The sequence below is a fragment of the Xiphophorus couchianus genome, chromosome 22 (genome assembly GCF_001444195.1).
Source record: "Xiphophorus couchianus chromosome 22, X_couchianus-1.0, whole genome shotgun sequence".
NCBI classification, from domain to species: Eukaryota; Metazoa; Chordata; class Actinopteri; order Cyprinodontiformes; family Poeciliidae; genus Xiphophorus; species Xiphophorus couchianus.
The window spans coordinates 22360540-22379727 of NC_040249.1; the positions used below are offsets into that span (position 1 = coordinate 22360540).

At 37.7% G+C, this 19188-nt stretch overlaps 1 protein-coding gene across 2 annotated transcripts in view; it reads right to left on the reverse strand.

Moving 5' to 3' along the window:
• dntt (deoxynucleotidyltransferase, terminal) overlaps positions 1-19188 on the reverse strand; it is a 91118-nt gene that overhangs the window by 59497 nt on the left and 12433 nt on the right. For both annotated transcript variants that reach the window (XM_028006024.1, XM_028006025.1), the window contains exons 3-4: positions 17884-17985; positions 2147-2317 (exon numbers count right to left, since the gene is read on the reverse strand). In XM_028006024.1, the coding sequence (XP_027861825.1) occupies positions 2147-2317; positions 17884-17985 (273 nt within the window). The remainder of the gene's footprint in view (positions 1-2146; positions 2318-17883; positions 17986-19188) is intronic.

A 19188-nucleotide genomic window follows, 5' to 3' on the forward strand; every position in this document is an offset into this window, starting at 1 on the left:
TATGGTCAATGGAAACGCAGCTAATGAAGTGTTTGATCATCAAGCTAAACATGACTCGTTGCTGCAAAGCACAACGCTAAAACAGCCCTTGTGCTTGGTCAATATTTCAGGTTTTGTTTCTTCTTTTGGCTTCTACAGGTTTTTCTTTAGGACTCAGGCCTGCAGGCTGGCAAGGCCTCTCCATAAACTAACTTCTTCTTCTGCTGCCTTGGTGGTGTATTTCGTGCTACTATACAAGAATGCAGAAAACAAAGATGGTGTTAGGGTTAAAGACAGCTCTGCATACTTGAAATGAGGAGTCAGTACGGTTTAGAAGGCCAACACCAGAAGCCAGCTGCATTGTGAGAGACAGCGCTTTGACAGACTGACAGGACTGCAGACTGCTTTGTACGTCAACAGTCTGAATGACTTTAACAAAGCAGCAGCAGCGATCAAGGTTAACACGAGGCAGAGACAGAGCGCGGTTCGGCCTTCCTGGTGTCTAAACCACAGCTCCCCTACCCACGTTTTTCATAACCGCTCATTGTGATTTTGCTTTACGTCATCCCATGTGTGCACTGAATGATTGTTGCTCTTTCTCTGGGATATTGTGAGTACAGTGACTTGACCTCGTGCAATCAAATCTGAATCCTCAAATTTTCAGCATAGAGAAGCATTTTTTGATCTGCATGTCCTATGAACGAACATGCAGAGTTTTTTTAAGATCCACAATAGACTTTGACTTATAGGCAACAGGTTCCTTCACACAGATTTAGGATTTGTTTGGATATAAATTCTTTTATGTCATCATTTTAAACCTTCAATTTGAATTTTTTGTTTGATATTCAAGTTTTTCTTATGATCTGAAACATTCATGTGACAAAACAGAAGAAAAAAACAGAACAAATCTGTTAAAAATACTTACAACTGAAAGGAAAATTTAAAAAAACAGTAAAAAATTCCCTCTAACCTATCAGAGAAAACCATAAGTAGATTTGTTTAAGATTTTTTTTTTCAATCATCAGTAAAGGAATGGTTTTAGTTCAGTACTACACTATTAAACATCTATCTTAATTTAATAATTGATCGAATAGTGATGCAGGAGTCAGAGATATGGTTTAAAACTAGAATCATGGTTTTCTTCTGCTAATGAATTATTAAAAACACACTCAAGGTCATATTTTACTACAAAACACAACTGTTCCTTTGGGTCCTTCATTACCACTGATAGAATTACATGCATTAGCAAAACCACTGACCACTCTCTGCTCGTTTCCTTCGGATGTGATTCCTGACACTAAATTAGCAAAGAAACTAAACAGAGGAGAATATCTTACTCTGACTGGCTGATATTTTCAATTAATTTTATTCTCAAATGGTAAAAGATAAACATTTATGGACCGGAGCTCATAGAAAGGATCCTTTCTACACTGCATTGAAAGAATAATCTTCTCATTTCATCACAAACCCTGGTTGAAAAGGGACAGGGTTGAAAAATCAAATCAAAACAAAATTCAGTACAACTACCAGAAAATAACACTTAAGAAAATTGTGTGAATGGAATTTAGTCTCAGCTCCATTGCAGCTGTTCTCTGAAGATATCAGAGGTTTGTTAGAGAATATATGTGAATAAATAACATCACGAAGACCGAGGAAGCTTAAAACTATCCTGTTTTATTTTATTGTGGGTTTTTTTTGTAAAAAAGCACTTATTTCTACTAACATCAACTATTAAGTGGCTAGTAGTTTTCGTGTGCATGTATTTATTACACTGTGTACTTTTTTAGGGAGTTAAAACAGAACTATCAACAGAACAAAATACAATCACAGTGAACCCGAGTGAAGCCACCTGCTCCGACCTTCTTCAAATTAAATTAAATTGGTGTCAAATGTTTGTGCAACAAAAATTTGTCTTTGTGCTTCTATCATTTTAAAGATACAAATACATGTTTCCAGAGGTCAAAGGTCAGCCAGCCAGTCCACAGCTGCAAAATCAAACAAAACATGGTGTCACTCAATTGTGCTACATACACATTTATTAGTATCTTAAAAATGATAGCGGCACAAACGAAAATTTCTGCTGCACAAACGTTTGAGACAAATGTCATTTGATTTGAAGTAGGTGGGGCTCAGTTAGCACGAAGAAGCAAGCCTCGCTGGGCCTTACCTTCATGACAGCCTTGGTATGTTCACCCAGGCATGGCAGGTCCTGTGTGGCCCTGACACACCGCACGGCCCAGGGAAGACTCTTCAGGACGGAGGCCGCCCTCCTGAAGGCCAAGCACCGTCCCTCAATGTCATTGAATTCATAGTTTTCCGCCAGAACTTCAAACGCATCCTAAAGGGATGAAGGCAAGGGCAGGTTAAGGCAGGCTGGAGGATAATGCAGGAGAGAGGAGCAGCTTTTTCCTCCCTTTGTAAGATACGACATATTAACCATTGTGAAGCTTTAAAAAGAGAGGAGGCAATAAGAAAAGGAGAGAAAATGAGGTTGTGCAAAAAATATGCCAGATGAGGATTCTCTTCACTCAACCATAAAGGAAAACCAGACAGAGATAACTGCACGCTCCATTTCACTCCTCTGTCTTTTCTCCATCAGTGTCCCCGTCTAGGACCTTCTGCATGTTGCTTTTCTCTTGGATGACCACACACACACACACACACACACACACGCGCCCTCACACACACACACACACACACACACACGCCCTCACACACACAGATACAGGAGACAGTTTCCAGTCATTTTCCACACGTTTGTAAGAGGCTCTGTGGTGATAGTACCTTCTTTTCTTCCAAAGGTAGAATCTAATGTTAACATGAAACGCCCACAGCCAGGAGCCAGAATGTTTTATTTTTCTGTGATTTTATCAGCCGTGGTAAAAAGTAAGTGCACCGTTTATTAAATCTACGGATTTAAAGAGCTAATTATTTTTAATCAAACCTGAAGAGTACAAAACAAAAATGAAGTCAAAATAAAAAGAAGAAAAAAAAATTTCATATCACAATGCCAAAGCTTGAACTTCTCTCTCTGAGTCCAGGGTGTCTAATTCACGCTTTCACAAAAATATAAAGTTATATCAAAGTCTTATTTGTAACACCCCTCACATGTTGATGATCAGTTTTTGTGATTATGTTTTATTTAACTGTACAATAATTACAATGCTTTTTACTCTTTTAGTTTAATTTCCTACTTACTTCATGATTGCCCTCTTATCTTTAACACTTTGCTTCATCTCTCATTGTATAAATAGTATTTTTTTAAATGGTATATTTTATGTTTTTTATGGTCCCTGTTGTATTTTTATGACCCAACATTGTAGCGCAACAAAATCTACCACTTTCTGACCAACTCCAAACTAATACAAACTGGCAGCCATCTTGTTTCCGGTCATTTAGATTTGAAATGGCTCCTTTTACAGACACTAAAAAACATAACCTTATTACCAAAAAACAGCTGGGCGGTTGTTTTAAGCACATGGGCTGTTTTTAGAAGCAGATAGATTTAAAGGTACTCAGTTTTTCAGCTGTTTTACAGTTTTCTGGAAGTTTGTTCCAGATTTCTGGTGCATAGAATCTGAATGCTGCATCTTTATGTTTGGTTCTGGTGCAAAGCAGACCAGTACCAGAAGGCCTGATAGGTCTGGAATGTTGGTACAACAACAGCAGATCTTTAATGCATTTTGTTGCTAAGCTGTTTAGTGCTTTATAAGCTAACAACAGTACTTTAAAGTCTATTCTCTGAACTACACTGAGCCAGAGGAAGGACTTCAATGGCAATGGGTATCAGTTTTCTTAATTAGTCAGCCAAATGGCCCAACCAAAGCCTACAGAAAATCTTTGGAGTATTCTAAAGAAAAAGATAAGACACTAGACCCCTGAGTGCAGACGAGGTGAAGACCAAATTAGCAGCTACAGGCTAACGGCCTCCATGTCTCTAGTTGGTTAATTCAATTTTAAAACATAAGCACAAACTGAAAAAAACCTTAAAAAAAAGGAGGTATGGGCGTGCCGTGGTGGCGTAGTGGTTAGCGCGACCCGTATTTGGAGGCCTTGAGTCCTGGACGCGGCCGTCGCGGGTTCGACTCCCGGACCCGATGACATTTGCCGCATGTCTTCCCCCCTCTCCTTCCCTGTTTCCTGTCAGCCTACTGTCACATAAGGGACACTAGAGCCCACAAAAGACCCCTGAAGGGGTAAAAAAAAAAAGGAGCTATGAGAAATTTTTTGGAGTTATTAATTATTCCTAATAGTCAGCAATTTCCAGGAAAAGACAGCTGCTAAATATAGAACAACAAAAAGAGTGTTGGAGGAGGACATAAAGTCAAGCTATTAATATCCCGCTGCCTTCATGTCCAAAAAGTAAAAGCAATAAAAGGGTTTGAACAGAAGGTTATAATTTGGTCCATCTGCATACTGCAGCGATCATTTTTAACAGAAATGTGTCTGTCTCCTCTCAAATTGCTCATCTTTCAAAATCAGGTTAGTGTGTGGTTGTTCCATCCCCCCAACAATTTATTTTCAGGTTTTGTTGTTAGCATCACAGAACAAAATGTCCCCACCATCATTCGTGTGTATTAGAAACAGAACAGAATCTGCTGTTGTTCATTTAGAGTTTCTGACATTTTACTTTCCATATTAGAAAAAAAAAATTCTTTACTGAAAAGTTGAACAGTTTCTGTGGTCGTGTTCCATTAGTTAGGACATTATACGAACAAATTTCAACTGATACAGAATATTTTCACCAATAACTAAAGTGCAAAACTTCTTTTTTAGCTACTTTTAAATAAAGTGTTGGTTCCTTGAGCAGTTTTTTTTTTTGTTTCAATAGTTGGTCAGTTTTCAGTTATTCCCAGATGAAGTGTAAAAAAAAATGGTTAATCTATCAATTAAACTGGTGAAAAGTTTAAAAACATTCCAATAATTGTTTTAATTTTCTGGAGGGAACATTTGTCAGCTCCATCCAGTTTATTTTATATAAATTTGGTGTTAGCCTACCCATGTTAGCATTCTGATAAAGTGGTTAAGTTTGAGTTTATTTACCACTTGTCCCTTAAATATATTTATTAATTTTATTTTTCTACATTGGTCATAATGCTTTAATTTAAACACTGCTGTTGTAACTTGCACAACTTTCACTATTCTTGGTGTTTGTGGTAGCATTAGGTTGCCGTCTATATCCATGTGTAAGTTTTAGTTAAAGCTAACATTTTAGATAAACGTGAATGTGTCTTTTGTTTCAAGGTACATTTTTGGTAAATTATTTTTCTTTTCTTTTTACTCACCACTGTTTGAACATTTAGACGCTAAAAGCTGAGCCGGAGTATGGGAGGGACCGGCCCAGCACTTCCTGTTTAAACGCATGTATGATGATGTCACTGATTGCGTCACTGGGTTCTACCAAGTGGAGGGGTTTCTTTTTTGTTTTGTATTATTTTCTTTAAATAAACCTTTTGAGTTGCTCTGTATTAGATGTTTTATTTTGTAGATCATTTAATTAAGTAGACGAGTTTGTAAATTAGATTAATAATCTCTCTTTTGATTCTTTGTTTAGATTTTGTTGTTTGGTTTGACCTGTTCTGTCATGGTTTGGTCTAATGTAGAGCAGGTGTGTTGCTGGATTGGTTTAAAATAAAAATAAAAAAAACAGTAAAATTCAGGATAGATGAAAGAAAACAAAATTATTAAACAATAAAATCCTCCAGAAGAACCCGGAGCGGTTTGTTGATGCTTTATTGGACAACACTACATCACAGTGAAAGAAAATTAAGTTAATTCAATCATTATTTCAAATCGTGAATCAGTTTATTCATAAAGCTGTATTTCCAGTTGTGTGTATGTATCTGGTGTCAAATTAAAATTATTGTAACTTTGCAAAATTATGTTTAAGAAACATTTTTAACATTTTGATTTGATTAAAAACAGACTTTTAAAAACACAAATCAACTCTCCTATTTGTAAAAACGTTTTTTTTTAAATCAAAGAACACGTTGTTTTCATGTTTTCATCACATATTTTTGTTGATTTTGCACCAACAATTCATTTTAAATCACTCTTTTACCTTGTGCAATGCATTTCAGTGTAAAACTACAAAAACAAGCAAATAAAGTAGTCTTATTTTATTGTTGTTTTTTTTTTATTTTGCAGGAAAGGAATGTCATTCATCATAGAGCCAAAACTTTAAAAGGATTTTCCACAAAAGAAAGGCGTGCAGTTTTCAAATTGCAGATTTGTTCTCAGTTATAGGATCAGTTTCTTTTAAAACACTTGCTATAGTTTAATAAATTAAATAACAGCTGATTTGAGCACAGAATGTGGTTCTACTTGTTATAAAGCCGGGTTATAAAGTGTTGTACTGTGACATCAATAATAATAATTAGACGAATTTGAATAATTCTTGAACTGCAGTTAAAAGCTGCACAAAATCATTCCATTCACTTTCACTGAAATATTAGATGTTTTGTATTAACAATGTATTTGTAGCAGGAGTCAGTATCAAGTCTTATGAGATTGGGTATTTATTCCTCCATTCTGGACACTGAGGTTAACAAAAGGAAAGCCAACTTATAAAATATATCATTAGGGAATATTTATAAGACTCGCAGTGCAAACCACCAATCTATAAATCATTCCACTACGCCTGATTAAAAAATAGTGGCTGCTGCTATATGAGGACTAAAGTTGAAGAGAGTGAAATTCAGGCCATGAACTCGGCAGAGTTGGACTTTAGCACATTTACGTCTGCTTTTCCTCTCCTCCAGCCGAGCTGAAATGTGAGGTCACTGCACCGCCCGTGGTCCGGCGCAGACCTGCAGCCTTCAGCCCGGCTCACCCCTGAGAGGCGCTGACCCGTTTACTGCTGCACATGGGGAGAAAACGACACTTTACATCACACACACACAAACAGCTGGGCTCTCCTCTCAGCGTGCAACAAATAGAAAATTCAAGCTTGTTACTCAATAGGTTTTACGGCTGACTGGTGCTGTGGAAGGCTGTGTTGTAAGCACATCGCATCCCAAACAACAAGTACAACACAGTAATTGGGTCACTTTCAAATGGAAAAGATGATCCAGGGCGCTAGTATGCTAATTTCTCCCTTTTTTTATTATAGATTAAATATTTTCAGTGTAATGTTTTCCAACTTAACAACATAACCTGATGTTATATAGGAGATGTTTCCAGCTGAGCCGACAACACTCTGCATCTGTTGCACTCACATTTTCTCTACTCCAGACGCCACATGCACACATGGACTGAGTGGATTAGCAAAGATTTTCCATAAGTACTGCAGCCTATATCTTCATTGGAAGCCATAAACATAATGCAGCCACGGTAAACAAAATAATAAACCTTTTCAAACTTTTTTAATTGGTGCTGTAGGGTGGCAGATTCTGTAAAAAATTTTTGAAACTTTTTTGACAGTGTGAAGAAATATGCATGTTAGATATAAACACATCTACCTGCCGAGACACTTTCAGGAAAAAAAATAAAGTTCGGGAAGTTTGGCTTTTTTTTTTTTGGCTGCTCAGTGGCGCAGTTGGTAGCACTGTTGCCTTGCAGCAAGAAGGTCCTGGGTTCGATTCCCGGCCGGGGTCTTTCTGCATGGAGTTTGCATGTTCTCCCTGTGCATGCGTGGGTTCTCTCCGGGTACTCCGGCTTCCTCCCACAGTCCAAAAACATGACTGTTAGGTTAATTGGTCTATCTAAATTCTCCCTAGGTGTGAGTGTGTGTGTGCATGGTTGTTTGTCCTGTATGTCTTTGTGTTGCCCTGCGACAGACTGGCGACCTGTCCAGGGTGTACCCCGCCTCCCGCCCGGAACGTACCTGGGGATAGGCACCGGCAACCCTCCCGACCCCATTAGGGACAAGGGTGAACAGAAAATGGATGGATGGATGGATGGATGGCTTTTTTTCCACCATAAAAAATAATGACATTCAATGCCATTGTGTTTCTGGATAATTATCACTTGAGATTTTTAAATAAAACTCTCAAAATCAACAGATTAATCTCTACTGATTTTAAACATTAGTTACAACATGAACGGGAACAAAAACTTCAGAACAGCGTCAGTGAAGCCTTTGGTGCTTTTTCTTCCAAGCGGTTCAACTTTTTAATAATATTTTTTACTTATTTAGTTGTTTATGAATATGTAACAATCTGCACAGTATTGTACAGAGAAAGGGAACATAAAATTACACATACAAACATTTACGCACATTTAGACATCTCAAGATTTTCAAGGTGTTAGCTGAAGTATAAATTACGATGTCCCAACCCTAATCTAATCTATAAAATTCTTCAATCTGCCCCAAAATCTCCCACTCTCATAACCAAAAGAGGACTTTTTACAGGATTTAAACTACGGTGTTCCGCAAGGCTCAGTTTTTGGTCCCGTACATTTTTAGTTTTCACATAAAACTGTTTTTGCTCGGGGTGCGCTGTGGTGGCGCAGGGGGTTACCAAGCCCCACGTTTGGAGGCCTTAGTCCTCGATGCGGGTTCGACTCCCGGTCCCGACGACCTTTGCTGCATGTCTTCCTTCCTGTCTGCCTACTGTCGCAAAAATACGAGCCACTAGCACCGCAAAAACTCTTCGGAGAAAGAAAAAATGTTTTTGCTCAAAGTTTGTATTAAGATCTTAAATTGATGTGATTTATAAAATAACTGATCTTAAGCTCTTAAACCAGAAAAGTTAAAGATCTTTTCTCAAAATTTGAGTTTAGGTGGAAAAACCAACACTAATCAAACAAGTAATCAGCCTGTCCACATTACCCCATTAATTAACAGGGACTATAGTTTATATCGTTTTGTTTGTGATTTCCAGTGTTTCACACAAAAGGTTTAGGAAGAAACAAATAACAGAGCCATGCTTTCAACAAGCTGCATGAGCCATTCTCTGTTTTAACTCTTGTCAAGAAAATTTTCCAAAGAGCTCTTCATTTAAAACTTTCTTTTATATCACTGACAAAAATTAATTGGAGTAATTAAGCCTTGGTGACCCTTAAGCTTTTTGAAATTAATGGAGCAGAGAAAACAACTCAACATTTCCATGTAATTGCTTAACCTGTAGAAAAATGGAACTTCACACACGCATTCGATCTTTGCGGTTTTGTCAGCTGTCATGCTGTTGCAGCAGTTATGTGGTGTTCGTGCTCCAGGCTACACCCTGCATATGCGTTTATCTGATTAATGAGGAGACAAGGTAGGCAGGGAGGCTTGGTGTGTGGGGACATTGATATAGTGCAGCCATTTACCCCCCACCACCAACTTCTAACGGACATGCCTTCAAGAACTTTTTTGTTTTTTGCTCAGCTCTTTGCTTCAATGCATGAAGGGAAAAAATAACAGAGAACAGATGGATTTGATTCTGGACCTTATGTACTCCTGTTGTTGTTGATGTTTTACAGCAAGAATAATTATGCCAGCTCATTTTACATTCTTCTTCCAGCTCACTTAAACATGTTTCTAACCTAAATGAGTCTTATAAAATCTGATAATCAGTATTTAAATGGCCACCAAGAGGAACCCCTTTTTAAGCCACCTTGGCCTTTTTACGCGTCACCTGCTCCAGTGGACCATGTCTTGTGATGATGTGTGCTTAATTAGCTGGAGCCATAAAGTGACAGCTGCAATATTGATTAAACTAGGACAGAGCTCAAACGGCCTCCTGCATTTCACACAGCCCCTTCCAAGCAAAAATCTATAAATGCTCTGCAAGCCTTGGTGTGTTTTGTAAAATTCTACACAGAATGAGGGACCCAAGTTGACCCACCTTGGCAAAGGTAATATATATATATATATATATATATATATATATATATATATATATATATATATATATATATATATATATATATATATATATATATATATATATAGGGCTGCACAGTGGCGCAGTTGGTAGCACTGTTGCCTTGCAGCAAGACGGTCCTGGGTTCGATTCCCGGCCGGGGTCTTTCTGCATGGAGTTTGCATGTTCTCCCTGTGCATGCGTGGGTTCTCTCCGGGTACTCCGGCTTCCTCCCACAGTCCAAAAACATGACTGTTAGGTTAATTGGTCTATCTAAATTCTCCCTAGGTGTGTGTGTGTGTGTGAATGGTTGTTTGTCCTGTATGTCTTTGTGTTGCCCTGCGACAGACTGGCGACCTGTCCAGGGTGTACCCCGCCTCCCGCCTGGAACGTAGCTGGAGATAGGCACCAGCAACCCTCCCGACCCCATTAGGGACAAGGGTGAACAGACAATGGATGGATGGATGGATATATATATATATATATGTGTGTTTCGTTGTTGGAGAAACCATGAAGTGTCATGTTGTGTTTTACTAGAAGTGCAGATAAAGCCACAAGTTATGAATCTTCAAATGTGACCCACTATGCTTCTAAGCACTACAAAATATGTTTGTTACATTTTTTGCATAAAATCAGCCTAAGGTAGTGAGATTTTAGTCTGCTCAGTTCTGCCAATTTTGAGTTTATTTCCGATTGAGCTTTTTAAGGGCCTCTTATCACTTTAAATCCAATTTAAATCCGCCTGGCACACCCAAATCAACTTCTACTCATGCAATCATACAACCATGCACCTTTGAAAAGCAGAAGTGGAGCCTCCTGCACAACCAACAAGAATCTGGATGTTTAAGCCAGCAACAAAACACTTGTCTTTTCCAGCGACCATTGTACCATCAGTGGTAGGACCAGCTGACCAAACATGCTGGAAGTCCAATGGAGTTGCGAGGTAACAGGCAGTGCCTGCAGATTTGTGACGTGATGTTTTCCAGACACCAAAAAACATTACCTTCTTGCCAAAAGAAAACAGTTGAGTGTTTTTTAAAATGCTTATTCTGTTTTTTAGAAGCAGTAGAAACCCAAATGGAAACACAAAAACAAACAAAATATGACTTTCAGACAATACACCCCCTTTAAATCTTAAGCATTTAGCAAATCCATTACTGAATGAAACAAAAAAAAATGAAAAGAAAAAAAAGATTTGGAGAGGTCTAGTCAAATACAAGACTTAAGTTCAATTAAGATTCAACCTTAAACAGGCAGTTCTTGCTGGAAAACTCTTCAATGCTGAAAATAAAACAATTTTGTGAAAAACAAATCTTCCACAGCAATATAAAAGAAAACACTTGACAGTCATTATTGCCAATTACCAGTTAATCAGTTGAAAACACGAGTATGAGATTTGGGGGCAATTGTTTTGTCATACAGAACCAGGTTAATTTGGATCACAGAACTGCACATGGGTGTGTGTGTATATATGTGGGGGGGTGAATGTGGGTGTGTGTGTGTGTGTTGCCATTTGAGAAAAGTTTTGCCCATGCGGCACATCAATCAGTCAGGAAACAAACATCAGTTTCTGTGTTTCCTTACGTCCGGCATGTGGTAAAGTGATGACAGCAGTCGACGTGAGGGTGAGCAGGAAAAAAATAGGTTGGGGGATTAACTCGTGGGTGTGTGTGTGTGTGTGTGTGTGTGTGTGTGTGTGTAGACACAGTGTGGAGAGAGGCAGAACAAAGAGACGAAGAATTTTGAAGGAAGATGCTATTGGAAACAACAAATGGGAAAAGAGAAGTAAAATGGGTGTAGAGGGGAGGAAGAGGAAGCAGGGATGAATAAATCAATAGTGCATGGCTGTGGAGTGGAGGGCCGCTCGCTGCCAGTGTGTGATTGACGCCTCAGCTGGTAGGGGGTGTTGCTGGGATGATGCTCATCCTCTCTCTCCTGGTGTTCCTGACACCTCTCTGCACCTCCTACTTCCTGCTCTTACACCAACAAACCCCGCTCCGCCAGATGCGCCTCTCAACCCCTGAAGGCATAAATTGTTGCTGAGTTTTTTTCTCTAGTGGTTCCTATATCTTTTTAATGAATTAATCTATACACAAAGACATTAAAATATTTTTCTTTGTATCAAGAAAATGTATTTTTCCATCTTAAATCATTCTAGTTTCATGGATAAAAAGAGTTCAAATTTATTTTATTCTTTGTTTAAACATGAATTTTCTTTCTGTGCTTCAACAGCTTGGACTTTTTGAGTTGAGTGATTTATAATTAAAGGGCTTTTTTCATTTTAGGACCAGAAGTGGCTTTTACAATAAACCAGCTATTAGGCTAAGAGGTGTTGCTACATCGAGAGCAGAACATGGACAAAAGCAGAGTTGATTCAACACATAATTGGGAGAGGGACTAATAGTCTCAATTTGAGACAAATAGGTGCAGAAATAGGAGGGAAAAGTAAAGTTTGAGAAGTGTAAAGTGTAAAAGGAAATCAGTCAGAGAGGAAATTGACTTGGCTGCCCAGAGAGACATCCGATTGTAACTTCCTTCTCTTCTTTCGGGTCAGTTTCCCAAAAGTCAGCGTTTAGTCTGAGTTCATGAAAAGAGCAAAGCTTGTGACACAGAACACAAATTCAGTCCACACAGTTTCGCGTTTCACCACGAGATTGCATTTAGTGATAACATTCACATTCACAGTTCACCCACTGACTCACTGCCTATTTGTGGAGCTGCCATTCATAACTGTGACTCACAACTGCTGGGAAAGTGTTGAATAATGTCATGCAAAAATATCGCGAGTCAAATTAGGAACAGAGCAACGAGACATGAAAAAAAATTATTTTAAGACTGTAAAAAACACTAGATTCTTAATAACTTATTCATTATCTAAAATTTAATTTGTCCATTTAACTCAGTACAGATCGAGTAGTTACGCTACTTTACTTTAGTTACACTTCATATATTTTATGTTAAAATAATATCTTCCTTTTAATAAATGGTCTGTACAGTGGACCTACACCATATTTTCAGATTTTTCTTTGGAACGTAACTCAAAATTAGTCATGGAAAATGTGCAGATTGGTGGATTTTTCTTCAATATTTGAAAGAAACTACAACTTGTGAAGCTGAAATGTATAGAGGAACATATTTAGCATATTTTCCTATATCAGAGGAAAATACGCTAAATATCAATTTGAGCCACTTTTCAGATTTTGATTTGCAACAGATTTTGAAAACTATGTGTCATTTTCCTTCCTTGCCATGATTGTGCACTATTTTTTGTTTATCTATCATAACATAAAGTCCTCAATAAATCCAACTTAGGTGTGTGAAATGTGACATAGTGTAAGCCACAAGTGTCAAACTCAGGGCCCGGGGGCCAAATCTGGCCCATCATAGCTTTTTTTTGTGGTCCTTTAGACTCCAATTTACATGAATAAGTCCCTCCAGTTTTTCAGAAATCTGCCGAAATCACTCCAAATCAATTTTTTTTCAAATTTTTACTGAAAATTTTTCTCAAAATCTCCAGAAACTTAAGTGACTGCTGCCTCAGCTGTAAGTCTGTGATTCTGATTGCGAAAAAAACTGCAAAAACTATCACAAGATCCTGGATGGAGTGATCAGTGTGAAAAGATGTTCAATATTTAATTTTAAAAACACCTATTGAATGCTATTAAACAGCTATTTGTTAATATTTTAACAGTTTAATGTGTTTTATTAGCAAATTTTGGCACAACTGGCTCTTTAAGGACATTTTTGATATGGCCCAAAATGAAAACGTGTTTGACACCATTGGTTTAAGGGATAGAATAAAGCAACTAAGTGTAGTGAGTATTTCAACAAATATGCAGAAAACTAAATGCAAATATGGCAGGGAAGGTACATTTGGTAGAGATATCGTGTAACCAAGCAGGCAGTGAAGCAGATTCAGAATCATCAATATGGATCAATTGGTTTCTCCTCATTAGCACTATCACACTATCCTATCACAGTTCTCCTGGGTGGTTGGCTAGCAATAATTTCTAAGCAGTGACTTGGTTTACAGTCAAACAGCAATGCAACACATTTTTTTCCCTACTCCTGTCTGACTTGGCTAGTCAAAGTAATTGCTTTTTTCTGCCCCGGTGAAGTGTTTTACCTGTAGTTTTCTCAGGTCCACAGATAGAACAACCTTCCTAATCAGAAACTCTCCTTCCATGTGGCTTTATGCAGAGATAATGAGTTAATCATGGGGATAGGAAAACGGAGGGGAATTGCTAATTACGGAGTTAATGCCGTGGAAAGAAACCGTGGATCAGAAATTGAACAGCAGCCTCCCTTAGGTAAGAACGTGTTGATGGTGTGCACATCTGCACCTGCCCGTCCATGTGGACAAACACGTGTGAGAGTTTTAATACACACATGCAAAAACACGTGGGCAAGCAGCGTGGCACGTGTGCCAAGAATATGAACATTTAGCCTCTCTGGGAAGTAAAGACTCATTATGAAGCAGATGCCTCACAGGCCCTCATAAGCAGCTCTTAATAGGTCTTACAAAAACTCATCAAGGGGTCTCCGTGCTCCCACACAAGCGCAAACTTGCAGTTGGCAGTTGGTTCACCTTATTACACACAGAAGATCCTCATCTCCACAATCAGAGGCAAAAATAAATCGGGGGAGATTGCTTGAAAGATGCAACAAAATGCAAAATAAGAATAACGAAGCAGAAAGCTGGATTCCTACAAAGAGGAGTTCACTGCAAGTACAGCTCCGAAAATTAGAATATTGAGATGAAGTATAATATTTTTGTCATTTGTTTCAAAAACTCATATATTATGTAGATTCTTGAGGTAAATCTGCATAATATATAAAAATATTTCAGGTCTTTATTTCTTGGAATTTTAATGATGATGGCTTACAGATGAAACTGACTCGCAAGTAATCCAGCAGACATTCATTAAGGGTAAGCCACAACATATCTGGCTTTTCAAAGTGTGAATATCAATGGAAAGTTGAGTGGAAGAAAAACGTGTTATAGAACAAGAGTAACCAAGGTCTTTATGAATACTGTACAGCACTTTGGTGCAGTTAATAGCCGTTTTTAAAGTGCTTTATAAATGACTTAAGACCATACAAGCCTTTGATGGAGACAATATTTCCTGAAGTGTGTTCTACCATATGGAGCACAACAACCAGTTTCAGGTGTTGACTTAGCGTCAGAAACGCCCAGATCTTACTGCAGTGAGTATCAGTAGAAGTAGACCAGAGATCTGCGACTTTTACAATCCAAAGAGACACTTTTACTTTCGTCCAACAAAATTAGACACATTTAGAGCTACAAACGTTGCATAACATTTTTAAAAACTTAGAATTTTAGATAAATATCTACAATAGGAAATGTGATACCGTTTTTTTAAAACATGATTTCCCTTCTATTTTAAGGTTTTATAATCAAGATATTTATATTATTATTACTTTTTTTATTTTTTACAAAAAGAGGATGGATTCATTTTTTTGTGGAAAAACTACATAATTTCTAACCTAATGACCAGAAAAAAAGATAAGATCTAAAGAATATTACTGGTACTTTTCGTGTCATTCTGTTGTGTTAATTAAGAGCAATTATTCCATGAAGACGCTGAAAAACCAGTAAGACCTGCATTTGTAATTATATCTCTATTTTTTTTAATTGTTTTATCTTTATTATTTAAAATGATTAAAATAGTCCTTCCCTCAGAGCGTCAGGCATGTTTTAACACCAAACAAAGGACCAGTAAACTACTAAACTAGTAGTCATAATGTTGTGCCAGACAAGTATCAAGTTTTTGTATTATTTGTTTGAAAATACATTTTAATTTTGTATTTAATCTAAGTGGGAAGGAACGCGATTAAATGATCAGCATACGAGTCAATTATTCCTCACCAGAGAAATACATTGACCACATGCTGACACCAGCTTGTTTCTTTTTTCCTCTACTAATGTTTCGCTCACCACCTGCAGCTGCTGTTAATTATCATCATAAATGGAACATCCTTTCCCTTTTCCTTTCCCGCTCACCAAATCTTAAAGCTACAGTACGCAACTTTGATTTTTAAAACTATGCTTTTTATTAGATATTTGTTAAAATTGTCACTATGTTGTGAATGTGTAATATTGGACAGATAATCTGTGAAAAGATCAATCTCCTCCATTTCCTCCCTGAGCTGCTATTGCCGTCTTAAGACATACGCCGCTCCCGACCAAAAACAACCAATTAGATCCAGGAGGAGGGACTTAGCGCTGTCAATCAAAGCCATGAATGCGCTGCTAAATGTGCTAAATGGTGGAGAAACAACTTACTGTTGCAAGAAAACTGTTTTTCCATAATAGCATTCATGACCGACTGAGAGCCAGAGGTGTCAAAAGTACTCACATTCTCTACGTAAGTAGAAGTACAGATACTTGAAAAAAATATTCTAGTGAAGGTACAAGTAAATCCAATTTAAATCAAGTAAAAGTGAAAAAGTACAAGTTTTGAGGTACAAAAAGTAAAAGGTAATTTTCACCTTAAAGGATAAAAAATGACTTTCGATAAGTCTAAAATATATAAAACGTTCTAGTCATACAAAATATATTATTTTTTTCTTTTGCACTGTATTGGCATAGAAATTTAATACTTATTTTTATACTTAATTTTATACTTATAATTTCGATTGCACAAGTCACAGAGAATTCGTCCCTAGTCATTCCTTGAGCAAACAAATGCAGGGATATTTTAAAATAAGGCAACAGATGGGGAATGTTTGCGTCTCTGAATGTTTTCCTCTGTTGTTTGCAATGTTAGTCAGGTTAAAATCTCCATTGATTTGTTTTTCTCGTGCCACAGTGTGTTCTCCTTCTGCTTTGCTTTGGCCGCATCCAAATGAATGGTGAATTACCGACACTATAACACAGCTTTTGTGCGAGCGGTGGATTTTTTTCTATCATTATTTTTTTTCAGTCCTTTGTGAAAATATAAGGAGTAGAAAGTATTCCTTACAAGTACAAATATTTCTCTTAACATTTAGGAAGTAAAACTAAAATGTCCTCAGAAATATAAATGCTCAAGCACTGCAAACACACAAAATAAATCTTACCAAATATTTTTGGTCTAGTTTCTACAGCAAATATTTTAGTAAACTTGAAATACAGCAAAACTGTAAGTAATTTTTTCAGCAACATAGGCTTTTTTTAAAATAAATAATTCCTTAATGTTGATGAAAAAGTACTAGTTCCACTGGCATATAAATTAACTTATAACACGGAAAAAATGTCTGCTTGTAAGTGAAATAATCTGCCAATGGAATTAGAACTGGGTTGCTAGGCAACGGCTCAGGGCTTGGCCAGTGTTGCTAGGTAACGACTGCGAAATAAGTAAAATAATCTGCCAGTGGAACTAATAATTTTTCATCAATATTAAGGAATTATTTACTTATAGCAAGCCTTAAAAGTTAGTGTTGTCTGATTTCAAGTATATTAAGAAACTAGACAACAAAAATACTTGGTAAGATTTTGTATTTCTGAAAAGTTGATTTTTCAGATATATGAACAGTAGTGAAGTACTTTTACTTTTACTGTTTTACTCTACAAATCAGCAGAGAACAATGAGGGGGGGATGAGCAGCACCACACAGAGTTTGATTGACAGCCCTAAGACCCTCCTCCTGGCTCTGATTGGTTGTTTCCAGTTAGCACTGGGACGAAGGCAAAGGGGTTTGATGTTTTTCACAAATTATCCATCTCATACCACAAGAAAGTCACATACTGCAGCTTTAACTTAATAAAGCTGAGTAACTCCTTCTTCTGCTGCTGATTCTCTCCTTCCTGTGATCCTAAACCCACAGATGGCAGAGAGAAAGACCCATCGCTTCCACTGACAAGACAGGAGATTGATACGGCGGCAGAGCTGCAGGGCGTGTCCATGTCTGCCCCCCTGTGGCAGGGATCACCGGCATGTCAGCTGCTCTGCCTCGGTATGTCGCGGCTGCAGATGCTGCTCATTCGGAGGTTAATGTATTTTTGTGTCAGAGTGCCAGTGAGTGAGGCAAGCCAGCTATCCAATTAGACCAGAACAGATTAGGGGAGCGTTTTACATGGCAAAGCAGGGCAGCCACTAAGTGTTTCTTACTGTGAAAATCCTGTTGTTGTTTTCTGTGGTTGTCCGTCTCTGGCAGGCGTATTGTGAAACCGTGTTCACGGGAGCGGCCTTAGGAGCTTCTGGCAGGATGTCCTGTTCACAAAAACAATTGTAAAAAAATAAATAAATAAATAACCAGAGAGTCACAAACTCATTCACGCTCAAATTCATGGTCATAATTTCCTCAAAGTCCAAACCATTGATGGTCTGAATGTGTAAAAGTGTGTAAGGTCACTTCCTGATGAGCCCACAGCCAAGAGTTCAAATTCAATTACATCTAAATGCAGCCATTTGCCTTGGAGAAGTTATTTTTATGACTATGTGTCTCCGGGGCAACAGGCTAATGACACTCATCTCACAGTCTGGTGGCATCCAAATCCATTACACTACCTGACCCGTGGCATTACAAATCTGCTTGTCATCATCCAATTTTCTTCCTGTAAATTGCCTTTTCATTCCACGAATAAAACGCTCCACGTTTGTAAAATAAGCTGCAAACGGATTACCAAAGTAATTTTTAATATTCGTGGAGACAATTACACATCATAAAATGTAACAAGGCGTGCTTTGACAATCATCCGTATATGTGGGTGGAGAGAATGCATGAGAAAAATATTCATGGCTTCTTTTTATTGGAATTATATGTGGCAGACAAATGCAAAGCAGGGCAAATGTGAAAGGACAAAAGTCAAAAAAAGTGCAGCATACAAAATATATGACCTCTTTTACCCTGAAATATAATCCATCAAACTGCTTTCAAAAGTCATCCAATTAGCAATATAATGTGTGGATTGGGTTATAAAATAATATCACAATCTTCAGAGCACCTTTTCAAACCTACCAGGCTGGGGACGTTAGGAGCCAGGAGGCCCGAGGTAACTCTGGAGGAGCTGCAGAAATTTGTATTTGATTGTTTGTTGATTATTTCTCTTTTTATTTGCTTAGACTTTGCGTTTTAGTTTGTTCATTTATTAATCTGTCTTGTCCACTTTGTGTTCCTGCTTTATGGGAGAAACAAAGTCTTAATAGAAACAGATTTTTTATCTTGTGCAGCTATGCATATGATTTTTTTTTTTAACTTTAAATTCACTAGCAAAAAGCTTCCCTCATATCAATGACAGCTGTGCATTTTACTCTAGAAACTTTTTCTTCAGTTTAACAATTTAAAACATATCGGTATTTACAAACCTAATGCAGCAACCAAATTCACCATTTCACCTCAGATACTGTTTTTCTGCCATTTAAAAGAACCGTAAAGAAGCCCTTTAGCAGTTAGCTGTGCTAACCAGCTAGCGC